The sequence below is a fragment of the Dermochelys coriacea genome, chromosome 8, assembly GCF_009764565.3.
Source record: "Dermochelys coriacea isolate rDerCor1 chromosome 8, rDerCor1.pri.v4, whole genome shotgun sequence".
NCBI lineage: Eukaryota > Metazoa > Chordata > Testudines > Dermochelyidae > Dermochelys > Dermochelys coriacea.
The window spans coordinates 30021564-30034192 of record NC_050075.1 but is presented as its reverse complement, the minus strand read 5'-3'; the positions used below and the strand labels follow the sequence as shown (position 1 = coordinate 30034192).

Sequence of the window (12629 nt, the reverse complement as noted above, 5' to 3'; positions counted from 1 at the left end):
GGTTCCATAATGAAATATGAAGTGAGCAGGCAAGTATTGCATGACTAGATCTGTCCTGGCAACCATTGGATTTACATACACATTTGTTAATACTTTTGGCTCCAGAAGCAGAGAGATCAAGTTTCAAACCCCATATTATTAATAAAAAAAGCTGAAAAGTATGGAGTAGTTCATTGAACCTAATTGGAAAAGCATTTCATTAGAATTGGTCAAAAGCCTTGTCAAAGAGGTTTGGCAATTACAATATAATGGCATGTTAGAGAGTGATTCTCTCTGAGTTCAGTCTATGCTTACCTTGATTGAAATGAACATGATTTAAACTGCTGTTATTTTCAACTGCTTTTTGTTTAATGTAGTTAGTCAAGATATGTAATTGTTGCAAAGTGACTAGGCTTGCTTATGCTAGGTTAATAGCTAGTAAAAGAATACTTTCTGAACACCCATGTTTCAAATGACTGCTTCACTTTAACACACCATCTTTTTTGCTGACACCATTAGACCCTCTGCCCTGATGCAAGAGTGAAGTGCACATGGGCAAACCTGACTGCAGCGAGGCTGTATGTGTGCAGGCCTGTGGATGGACCCCGAAGGGATAATTAGACAAGATTAAGAAAAAGATGTTTTAACAGGGAGGACTATAAGACTATGAAATAATCTCCGAAGGGAAGAAGGAAAGAGACAGGAGCCCATTCTCTTGAGTCATTTGAAAAAAGAGCTGGACAAAACGCCTTGGAATGTAATGTAGGGAGCAGCTCTGCACTGGCTAGGAGAGCCTGCGGGGAGTGAATGGAGATAAAGGACAAGGAACTGAGTGGTCTCCTTTCAATCTCCGATTTCTGTGATTGTTAATTGTCAGGCTGTTTACCTGGATACGTTTCCATTTCCCTGCAGGTTCAGAGGATTACAGAAGTAAGTTCACCGGGGAGTGCTTCATGGACCTTGTCTGTCCTGAAAAGTGTCGCTGCGAAGGAACAATTGTAGACTGTTCCAACCAAAAACTCACCCGCTTACCCAGTCACCTTCCTGAATATGCTACCGATCTGTAAGTGGCACGCTTTCCAGAGGTGGTTATGGTGAATGCTGATGTTCTGAACATCCTTTGCACATTTTTTCTCTCTTTTTTTTTAACTGCTTCTTGATTGGACCTTTCAAAATGCAGTGCTGCTAATTTTTTTAAGGGTATTCCTTTGGCCTAAATCTTTGTGTAAGGCTGTGAAACAGCTCATTCATTCCACCTCAGAACTGTCTGCACACATTAAACTGTGAAGTGACTCTGTATATGAAAGAGCTGATATATTCTATGTATGCTTTCTACTTTTGGGGATCCTTTCAGATGAAAGGCAAATTATCCAATTAAATGGAGTATAAGACAATACTGGATATAGCATAGTATCTTCAGGATTTGGTCCTCTTCTAGTGCTTGTGTCCTCTTTAAATCTTTTCATGTATTTAAGGTATTTTATTTATTTCCACTTAATACGAGGAAAAGAAAAGAGAGGATACTGAGCCACATCTGAACCTTTCGGAGCATAGTAAAACATGCACACAACAAAATTAAACTAAATTTAATCAGGTACAAATCAATCAGGGCAATATAGCCTGCTACCCACGCCCTCTGCCCTGTCTAATAGCCCTTGCTAATGAATGGTCTTTGCAGTACTTCTGAGGATCAACAGGCATGGGCTATTTCAGACCCAAACATGGGAAGCAAATTTCAGATCTAAGGGGCCATATAGAAAATGCTCTGCAAGCCATTCCCTCTCATTTGCACAGAACTGTGCTTCAGGTAGAGCACTTCTTCAGTGGCAGTATGGTGTGAGAAGAAAGAGCAGGTAAGCAGGTCCTCAAGCTGTGTAGAGGTTTCTTTCCAAAGCAGCACCCTGCACTTTGAAGTGAAGGGATATAATGTTCCCTTCGTGGTCATCAGGGCCTTTTATGACAAAAATATTTTTGACCAAGTCAATCTCATGCCTCTTAAGGAAATTCTAAACTTTCTATACAGTTATGTTTATACGTTTTTTGTCTAGAACGCCTTCTTTTAAATGGAGCTCAAATAGGTGGTGGATAGAGAGTTGGCAGGAAATTAGGGTGGGATGCTTCTTTTTGTTTAACAAAAGCCATAATTTTCTTTGTGGCAATCTTGTACACCATAGACACACAGCTACAGAGATCCATGATGCATTAAGTGTCTTTGTTTGTTCCCACCAGCCGTCTAAATGACAATGATATATCAGTTCTAGAAGCCACCGGAGTCTTCAAGAAACTGCCCAGCCTAAGGAAAATGTAAGTTCAAGTTCCTGTTTCATTAATATCCATATGTAATATAATCCCTGCTACCTTGTACTGTGAGGAAGGGGAGGAGTCCCATTTAGACAGTCCCGTATGGCAATAGTAGAATGTCCTGTATTTTTTCCATTTAAATTTAAGTGAATTTAGTCCTCAGTTCAGCCACAGACCAGGTACGGGATAGGCAATGGCACCACAAGCTTCCCATGTTGTCCAAGTACTTCAACCCTTACTTCCGAAGATATGTTTGCAGGGTTGCTGTAGCTGTGTTGAACGCCCATGAGGGAGACAAGGTGGATGAGGTAATATATTTTATTTTATTGGACCAACTTCTTGCACTCACTAATATTCTGTAGAGTAGAAAAAAGCTGCTGCCTTTGAGGTTCTATAGTCCTTTATCAGCCCTATGCATCATTCTGTCCCTATGGAGTGTGCATATTTGAATAAGTCATATTTTTGGGAGATTCAGTAATATGAGATCTCTCCTGATAAATATTCTGTTGCAAGTATTAATGGCTTCAAATGTACCCATTGGAGCTCTATTATAAAAGGATTTTTATGGGCTCTATTCAAATTTATCCTAGACAGTGGCTCTTATCAGCCCTTATTGTTGAATTCTCTTGCCCTCACCCAAATCCCATCTACAGTTTCTACTGAGTAAAATTACACAGGTCAGTCAAACCAAGTTTGGGGAAACCAACCAACCACACTTGCTCTCCCTAACACACATTCTTTACATTTCCACATTTTACTGAACATCTGGAACCTCCCAGCAGATTCAAGTCATGCAAGATCTCAGGATCTGACACACAAGCCTGGCGTGGATCATTTTTGTCAATTTGAAGGCTGCCAAAGTTTCAGATGCTGTTTATTTTAGATCCCACACCTCAGGGCTGAAAGAAAACATGGGCGTTAGTCATATCTGTAAGACTTGAACACCATGAAAGATACCATGAAGAAGGCATGTTGTTGCTTTTTAGTAAATGTTGGTGACATTTTTAGAAAGCCCTGTTGCCTGTAGAGGTCATAGTGTATAGTTACATACAGTAAATAGCACTGCAAAATAAATAAGTGTATGCAACTGCATAAAAAAAACCCTCACATGATCATGTTTTAGTTGTTGGAAATAAGAGATGTGATAGTTGGGATCATTTCCTTGATTTCATTTGACACTTAAAATAGACTCAGCAGCTGTCCTTCTTGTGCCTATAGATCTATAAGGAGTTGGGGCATTTTGACAAGGCAGCATTGCTATTCATAAATGCAGCATAAAACAGCCATGTGTTTTAAGAGCTTGTTTCCTATGAAGCAATAAATCTTCCGTACTTTATTCTTGGCAGAAGATAAGAATGTAAGATTACAGGTGCAGTTCAGATGTCCGGATTCTGGCAATGAAAGGTCTGCCAAGGAGAGGTAATTGTGCCCTGAAGTTCATAATAAAGCATTGCCTCGTATAGATGTGCAATAGCAGTTTCCAAGCAGAGAATTCTCTACCCATGCTGGTTAGCTGGGCTTCATTTTTTCCTGCTCTACCTGAAGACCCTTTAGTAAAAGGATTGTCCCACATGGCATTCTGGGATTTTAGAAAAACGTATTGGAGAACATTGACTTCTTTAAAACAGTTTAAGCTAGTTTTCCTGAAAAGTATGCATCAAACTTGATTATGCCCCCACTTTCCATGGTTTGAAACACTGTGGACACACACTTTCATAAAATGGCTTTAGAAGCATCCACAAAGCAATTGAGCCACCAGGAAAATAGCTCCCCTGTATGTCATTGCATGCCTGTAATGGTTCCTCGCTCTCCTAGGCAGAGGGAGGCCACTCAGTCCAGTTCTGTCTGGCCAGGACCAGAGTCCGCAGGACAGTCAAGAGCCCACAATAGGGCTGGGCGACCAACAGTCATGATCAGGCTTTAGCCTGGGCTTGGGCAGCTCAAGCTGCCAGCCCTTAAATGGAGTCTATAACTGAGCTGGGGCCTGGGCTTGAGGAGGCTCAGGCGGCCAGCAACTAAACAGTCTCAGGGCTGGCTTTAGCCTGGGCGGAGATCAGGCAGCCAGCAAACAAACAGTCTACAAGGGAGCTGGTAAGGGAAGTTCCTTCTCCAGTGCAGGAGCTTCTCAGGGAAGTGTAGGAAGATGGCTACCCCGGGGATGGGGATGTGGCAGGGGGATGCAGGCCCACCCTACTCTACTGTGTCTCAGCCCAGGGCCCTGGCAGGGGCAGGTTTGGCTGCCCCTGCATCGGCAGGGATCCAGCCGCAACATGCTGACTGAGCCACAGCCGGTTGCACTGGGGGTGCCCCTGGACTACTTCCTGCCTCCCCATGGTTTTGGTTCTTGTGACCTCTAGGCCTCTTCCGGTTCCTTGGGATATACCGTGGCAGGCACTCTGGGCCAGTCCTCATTGGCGTCTGGGGACCAGGAGCAGCCAGGTGTAGGTTCCCCTCTGGGACGCTGCAGAACAGGCAAAGCGTCCTTCTGCTCCGCAGGTTCTCCCTCAATTGTGCTGCAGGGCCTGCCTTTTATACTTCCAGCTATGCCCTGTACTTCTGGCGAGGTGGGGTGGGGCAACTCTTCCCTCCAGGAGGACTGTAATGGTCCCTTGCTCTCCCGTGGGGAGGGAGGCCACTCAGCCTCACTACAATGCCCTTTACCAAATGCCCTTTTACTAAGTGATAGGCTGCTTCAGTGAGTTGTACAAGGGGTTTACTTAGCAGTGTCTGTGCCAGGAAGACACTGGTGGATGGGGTTGCAGATGGTTCTGACTCTAACACAGCTGCTTATTGTGTGTGGCAGGGAACGAAAAGTGGTGGAAAAGATGTTGGTTAAGCCTTCCAGCCACCTATTGCTGCCATTTTTTATATAAAAGGGCAAGAAAATTGGATCAAGCTCCCATTTTTTCAGTGTGGGTGTGGAATGCAGACTGATTTCACCACCATTTTAGGGACATCTTTGAGGGGGTCTTTACCACATTCATTTGTAAGCGCCACATGACAGGTGTTACTTGTGTCATGGGCTTTTCTATGGCACTCATCGCTGTAGTATCTGAGTGCTTCACAATGAATTTACTTTCACAACACCTCTAGATGGTTCGGGGGAAAGGGTTACTCTTATCCCCATTTTACAGTCTGAAGGACAGTCAACCCCCGCCACTCTAAGATTACGCGCGAGAGGTCTGGCTCTCTTCCCATCTGCATTCAAATCATGCAGATTTCTTCTCCACACTGCCAAGGCCAAGCAGAGGAGGCATTGAAAGCACAGGAGAGAGAGAGAGTCTCCCCGCTCACAGTCCAGGTACCTGCACCCAGACCCCTCTCTGGCGTAGCTCACAGCTGACCAGAGCTGCAATTGCAGGGCAAGTCCTGCTCAGCCTTGGGCTGGAGCATGCCCATTATGGACAGAATTTTGGGGGACTTTAACTGCTAAAATCTCAAGACTCTAGGCAGCATGTGCAACCTGCAGTTTTTCATAGGCTTATAACTTGGCCAAATTTGGGGAGATTTTCACAGGAATGGCATAAAGCACATCTCTGTGAACTTGTCTACTTGTGGTTCAGCATGTAGGGTACGTGTAGCTACACGCCGCAGTGAAAGGCAAGCTGCGACTATACTGATGGTGGTGTGTAGCTAAATGCGGCATGAAAGACTCTGGCAGGGGTGATAGCCATGTACGGTATATACCATAGGATTCTAGCATGTGGGGCACTCTGCTCTACTCTCCTAAGCAGTACCTCACCGTCTACACAGCTTTTTATGCTCATGATAGCTGAGGGTACAATATTGGTACTCTGCACATCGCTTTAAGTGTAGACCTACCCTGACACAAAGGCCACTTTCCTGTCAAATTTCAAGTCCCTGCTTCAAAGCCTGGGGAAACTTGAGTTTTTTCAAAGGTCAGCCTGAGGCAGACACCCAGCATGGAAAATATCTGCCCAAATGACAAGAGTTTGAAAAAGTTATCAGCAACTGAAAACAGAGTCTTATAATGGCACATGTCAGGCAAGGTTCATAGGCAACAGCCTGGCCTATAATATACAATTATATCCAGTGGTTAAAATAATTTGAAAATATTCCTTCTAGGCTGAATTTTAGTGTATGAAATTACAGCCTAGGATTAAATTGATTTTACATGTTATAGGGCGGCAAATGAAATTAAATCCTTGGTCCTAATTAAATCCTAAAGGTCACTAACCCATAATATCAAGTTAGGCAGCCTTTTATTTAGAAATTAAACCACTAAAATGAGCTTGCTGATTTTTAAAAAGGTAGAACTTCTGTGCCTATCATTTTTTTCTGATTAACTTCAGTAATTAATGATGTAATTCCATATGTAGGATGGAACAGTCTATAGTATTAGCAGAGTGCTAGGCGTACCTGTATTTTATACTGTCTCACACCACAGCAACTCTCTTGGTTTCCTAGCTGACGCTGCAGAGTGGATGCAAAATAGCAGCTGGAATCTCAGGAATAAGTGCTTGTGGGTAAGGGGAAATGTCTATAGAATCACTTGATTGGTGGACTTCCCTTGTTCCAAGTGTGCCAATAGGGTTTGCAATGTGGGTCATTTTTGAACATAGAATCTCAGATGTCACCCATGGCCAAGAGTGGGTTTTTCTCCTTTAAAATATTCCTAAATTGCCATCCTTTCTTCAAAACACTGACAACTCATGTCTTCATTACCTCTATCAAGGGTTACTGTAATGTACTTTATTTGGTGCCCACTAGATAGATATATCTTTAGCATGTTTTGGAACCTAGAAGCCTGAGTGCGCTTGAGTTTTTCCTTTATTTCCTTAATCTGGTCACTGAGTGCATTGCAGTGTTTATTCTAGTAATTAAAGCCTTAAAGAGCAGCTCTACTCTGAAAACAACTCAATCTATCATCAGTTTTGTGAGTTCTATATCACTGTGGCCCAGTGATCCCAAATCAAAATTGCTCAGTTGTCTTTAGTATGCCTAAAATGCTAAAAAAGGCCTTTCCTCCATAAGAATGACTGATGTGCTTTTGTACTCAAACCCTCTTCTCCAACCAACCTAAAAAAAATTATAAAACCCTTGGGGAAAGAATCAACCTAAAACCAAGAGAAAGCAATTGAAATAGTTAAAAATTTAACTCATAACACAAGCAGCATTTTTACCCTGAAACAGGAGAAGTTCCAGAGACTCCATAAATTCCACTAGGGACTGTGCTGTTATCGATTTTATGTGGAAAGTGCTTACATACTACAGTGATGACTAGCAGGATAAAAACCTAAAAGAGAATTTAACCCGGCAATTAGAACTGGATAAACAATTCTGTTGATGTATGACCCAGAATAGAATCCATCTCCCTTTCCCATAACCATGTTAACTCTGCATGACCAACAGGTATAACACCATTATAAACTTTAGCCACTAATGTAAATAGATAAGACTCTGAGCAGTAGCCCTCTAAAAATGGCACCTTTATACCTTAATAGATCTACACTCTGTGTGTTCAGAGACACACTTTGATATAGACCATGTCTTCCAAGAGACTCCTTTTTTTTTTCCTCCTCTCCCAAGATGTGGTGCAGGTTTAAACTTTACCAGCAGGTAAGTTAGAGAGCAAAGTCTTTAATGATGACCAGGCTTTGTATGTGTTCCCCTTTGTTTCATGCCTGTGCACATTAGTGCTTACAGACATGTCTCAAGACCCATTTTTGGTGGATTTTATTGCATGGTAGCAACAGGATGTTAGGGGTTATCTCTATTATGTAAAAACAGCCAAATTAACCAGAGCTCTATAGATGCGGAACTTTGATCCTGCTAGTCTTTGTGCATTGTGCCTGACAATTGCACCCCAGCACAAGTGTGGTGGAGGCCACCTGTGAACAGAAATGAGATATAGAGCCGTAGGCTTAGTACACAGAAGTAGGAATTAGTGGTATCAAGCCCTTCTCTCATATGCACAAGTACAAAGCTTTAAAAAAAAAAAAAAGGACAAGGTGTAGGCAAAGAATGGATATGTCTGTCGAGTCATGGCCTGAAGTGATCTTTATAGTAATGAAGCCCTAAGCCATGCCTCATTCCTGCAACTGTGAGGCAGGAGTAAGATGGCAGCTACACAGTGGACGCTCATTAATCCAGGCTGGGTTCCTCTGCACTCCCTATTCCCTTCATTTTTAACCTTACATGTAATACTATGCACCAGGGTTGTGCTGGATAAAACATTAGTTGTAATACTGGATGGTAAAGTGACTCTTACCGTTAACAATAACACAGGAAATCCCCTCTCAAGATAAGTGAGGTACATTTATGCACCCCATTTCCACAGTATCTGAGCACCTCACAATCTTTGCATATTTATGCCCATTTGAACTCCCATAGTACTGTGTGGTAGCCTAACCTATTTCTATGGAGAGGCAATGGCAGATGCTTTCTCCCCTAGAAATGGCACGTGCGGGCAGTTTTCACTTTGGAGCCTTTGTCTGTTCTGTCAGTAAGCCATGTATTTAAATGGTCCCAAAGGATTCATTGACCCCCGGATTTGGGAATTAAATGTGTCCAATTTTTAAGAAGTCTCTCAGTACAAGTTTATATGATAGCTCATCATGGAAACAACAAAGCCAGTACAGGGTCTATCTAATAAAGTTGTGTTGCATGCATGTTTGAAAAAGACCCCAATTATTATACTCCCATTCTGAAGTGGATGCATGGGGGAATGGATCTTACACTTTCTAGAGCTGTCCCAGATATTTATAAGTGGAGGTGGGGGATGTAAGTCAGAGCCAATATAGGCACAGGAAAGCGGATGGTAATTTTTCTGAGGTCGGCCACTTGTCAGTGTCAGAGCTGGAAACAGAACTCTTAACCTGCAACCTCATGTTCTAGTCACAAAGCCACATTCTCTCCTGGAAAGTAGGTTTCAGACTTTGGAATCCAATTCACAGTTTGTTCGTTGGTTGTTTTTTTCAAAAGAAAGAAGGGTACTGGATTGTTTGGACTCAAGGATTTTTAAGTCCAGATTGGATATATAATGGCAAAGGTGGTGAGTAGAACTGGTGTGGAATTTTTTGACTAAATGGTTTTTAGTCAGAAAATGCTGACTTGTCAAAATCAAAACTTTTTGCAAGAAGGGATTGGCTTGATGAAACTTTCACTGAGAGAGGTTTCCTCAGGTCCAGGATGGAATTTCTGGTCACAACAAGAGAGAAAGAAACAAAGGCCCTAGGATAGCCTGGTGGCTAAGGCATTCATCTGGGATGTAGAAAACCTGGGTTCCAAGTCTTTGCTACAAATGAAGAACTGGGTCACTCGCATCCCAGATGAGAACACTAACCCACCAGGCTATTGGCTTATATGGCCATGTGTCTCTCTTGCTCTAATTTTTTGTGAAGTTTCTGAAGGTCTCGGTTTCCTCCCACTGTGAAACAGGGAAGATTTTCTGAACTTTCAAATATATTTGTGGGATGGGAAAATTATTTCCTGTCCCGCTCTAGTAGTGGGTTAGCCTACCCTTTGGTTTTCTGTGTCTCTGAACTAGCCTGAATTACGATTCTCAGTGTCTCTGAAACTTCCTTTGCTCTGAGTGGCTTTGAATTTGGATAATAGGACCCTCAGCCCCTCATGTCTAGGTAATACAAGATCAAATCTAGCTGCAATTGGTAGTGACCAAAAGTTATTAATTGGGCTATGTCAAGGAGTTGGAGGGCTGACTCTAGAAGACAGATATTCATGTCTCTGAACTGCCTGTGCCCCACCAGCAGTCCCAGCGGAAAGACCAATGGGCATGGAGCCAGGAGGAGAGGCTGTATGGAAGGATCAAGGTGCACCAGTAGGGCTGCATGAGGAAACCTATACACTGCCACTTGTAGTATGACCTGCTCACCAGATAGAGATTAGCCCAGCATTATTTGCCCCCCAACAAATTCACTTAAAAGAAAACTTATGTACCTCTGTAAAACAAATCCAGAGTAACAGATGGAAAATAGGATTGAGCTGGAAGGTTGCCAAGACTGATCTAATATTATTTCAAAGCACTTGTTTCAAGTATGATTTGGGATGGAATCTCAGCATTCCTGGAGGACACGGCTTTTAATGTTTGAAATAGTAGAAGTCTGCTGTGAAGTCAGAGTTTTTTCAGATGTTTATTCCAGATGGAAACATACCATTTTCACTATGAATTTACATTGTCACCTCTGAAAATGGTAACCTGTTTTTTGTCCAAATTATAAGACAAGAATAGTTAAAGTTTTGCTGCTTTTTTTTCTCGCCGTTTTGCCATAAGGGAGAATCTTTTTAGGCAGTTTGAATGTGAAAATCCCCTTATTTCCAAGGTCTAGGATTCTGGTAGATCTTTAAAAATTTCAGTCAGGCTTCAGGGTCGCCTTCACATAATGGTAGATATTTGTAAAGGGCAGTTGTTGTCAGTTACCCATCTCTTTTTTTTATAGTCTAATGGGGAGGAAATGGGTTCAAGAAGACAAATAAGGGAACCCATCTTCATGAGACGTTTACTTTGACTATGATCCCAGTGGGATTGCAGAACAGTCTTGTCTCCATTTACTGTTGTAAGCCTGGTCTTTCCTCACCTCTACTGTTTGGCTTATCTTATACTATTTAATATTGAATTTTAAGATCTTCAGGGCAGGGGATATATTTTTGTCTATTCTGTAAAACACCTAGCATGTTTTTGGACACTTAAAAACTCATAATGTGTGTTGCTGGTGAATGGAGCAGAGTTCAACAACCCAAGTGGTTGAAGTTCCATTTCTACAGTAGTGACTCTGTTGACAGTGAAAGGTGCAAACTTTGACACAGTGTCAAGTAATATGCCTTATTTCTGATCTGATTGGTGTGTCCTATTTGTAGGGTGAGATGGTAAGGCCTTCTCCAGTCTCTGGCCAGCCTACTGAGTGTGTTTGGTTTTTGCAACACGAGTATATGTCCTTTAGGAAGTGGATTACAAACATTCTTTTACATGGTTGACCAAACAGCCTTCAGATAGTAATGAAACCTAATCACTACAAGTGCGGGTTGGATTATAAGTGGTGAACTACAGGTCAAAGGTGTTGTATGAATTACCAGTCAGAGAACAAAACTGCAAATATGCATCACTCCATAGTCACCACCAGGGAAAGAGAGTCACTGAGCAACAGGAAGAGTAATATAATGTATGGATTCAAAACAGACACAAAAGAGATAGTGAGTTATCTTTCATCAGACAACAGTTCAGCCCCAAATTAAATTCATATGTCATAATATCCATACTAGGCTGGCTTTGACACTGAACATAAACTCTTGTGTTCACAGCATGGATGAAAGTACAAAGCACAAGAAACTTTTGGAAATCCACACACACCCCCCTCCCCAAAAAAAAGTATATATATTTTCGTGATTTTTTTCCATCTTATAGTTGGCATTCTTTCTCCTCCTTGCTGACTTCAGAACGCACAAGAGGTGATGGGTCACATGCTGTATGGCCCAGTATCTGACAGTTGTTCAGGAGACATAAACCAGCTTACCACAGTTTACCACATGAAACCCATCTCCAGTCTACAAAGTTGCTTTCATTCAGGGACAAGTTCTGCAAAGAGCAAGCCCCACAGTGTTAGTTTGCAGCTAAGGCCAGAATTGTACTGCTGCCATGTGTTCCATTAACTTTTATCCTAATCAAACTGTTCTTTCTTCAGAAAAGCATAGCCCAGGCACAAGTCCAATGCCTTTTTGTTTGCTTGTTTTCCCTCATTTAGGCACAGATTCGGAATCCCTTACTTGTGTTGAATAGCAATGGGACCACTTCTGCAATAAGGTGCTTCTCAATATGAGTATCGGTGTCAGAATCTGGCCTTTAGAAAGTATGCTTTTTGGAGAACGGAAATGTGTTTTATGCATGGCCCTATACTTCAGAGCCTTATTGCAAAGAATAGTGCTTACTATTATGAGGAGTAACTCTGAAGTCAATAGGATTATTCAGAGTAGCATGCACTGAGCCTCATAGTAAATGTTTGCAGGGTTGAGCCCTAAGGTTCTGAAGAACTTAAGAACTTAATTTATTTTCATAAATAAGAGTAGCCTATTTTAATAAATCTCCAACAGTATTTCATCAAATGGAAGTTTTCAATCCATTTGGCTTTTTTACAAATACAGCACATTCAGCCCAGGTTTCATTTCAGGTTTAAACCATTTTGTAGTTTAATTACGTTGTACATTTACATTCATCGTTCCCTTCACATCTGACTTTGTTTCTCTACTTCATTATTGCTTACACATTTAAAGCCAGCATGGTGTTGGATGCTGCATAATAGACCCAAATAAAGACGGTCCATATCTCAGGGTTATGTGCTCTGCTCCCTGTGGTTACATAAGGCTGGCAGGAGCTG

General features: G+C 42.0%; 1 protein-coding gene across 1 annotated transcript in view; it reads left to right on the top strand.

Annotated features, from left to right (window-relative positions):
* SLIT3 (slit guidance ligand 3) overlaps positions 1-12629 on the top strand; it is a 796449-nt gene that overhangs the window by 609274 nt on the left and 174546 nt on the right. The window contains exons 15-16 of the mRNA XM_038413692.2: positions 892-1042; positions 2209-2283. Coding sequence (XP_038269620.1) covers positions 892-1042; positions 2209-2283 — 226 coding nt within the window. The remainder of the gene's footprint in view (positions 1-891; positions 1043-2208; positions 2284-12629) is intronic.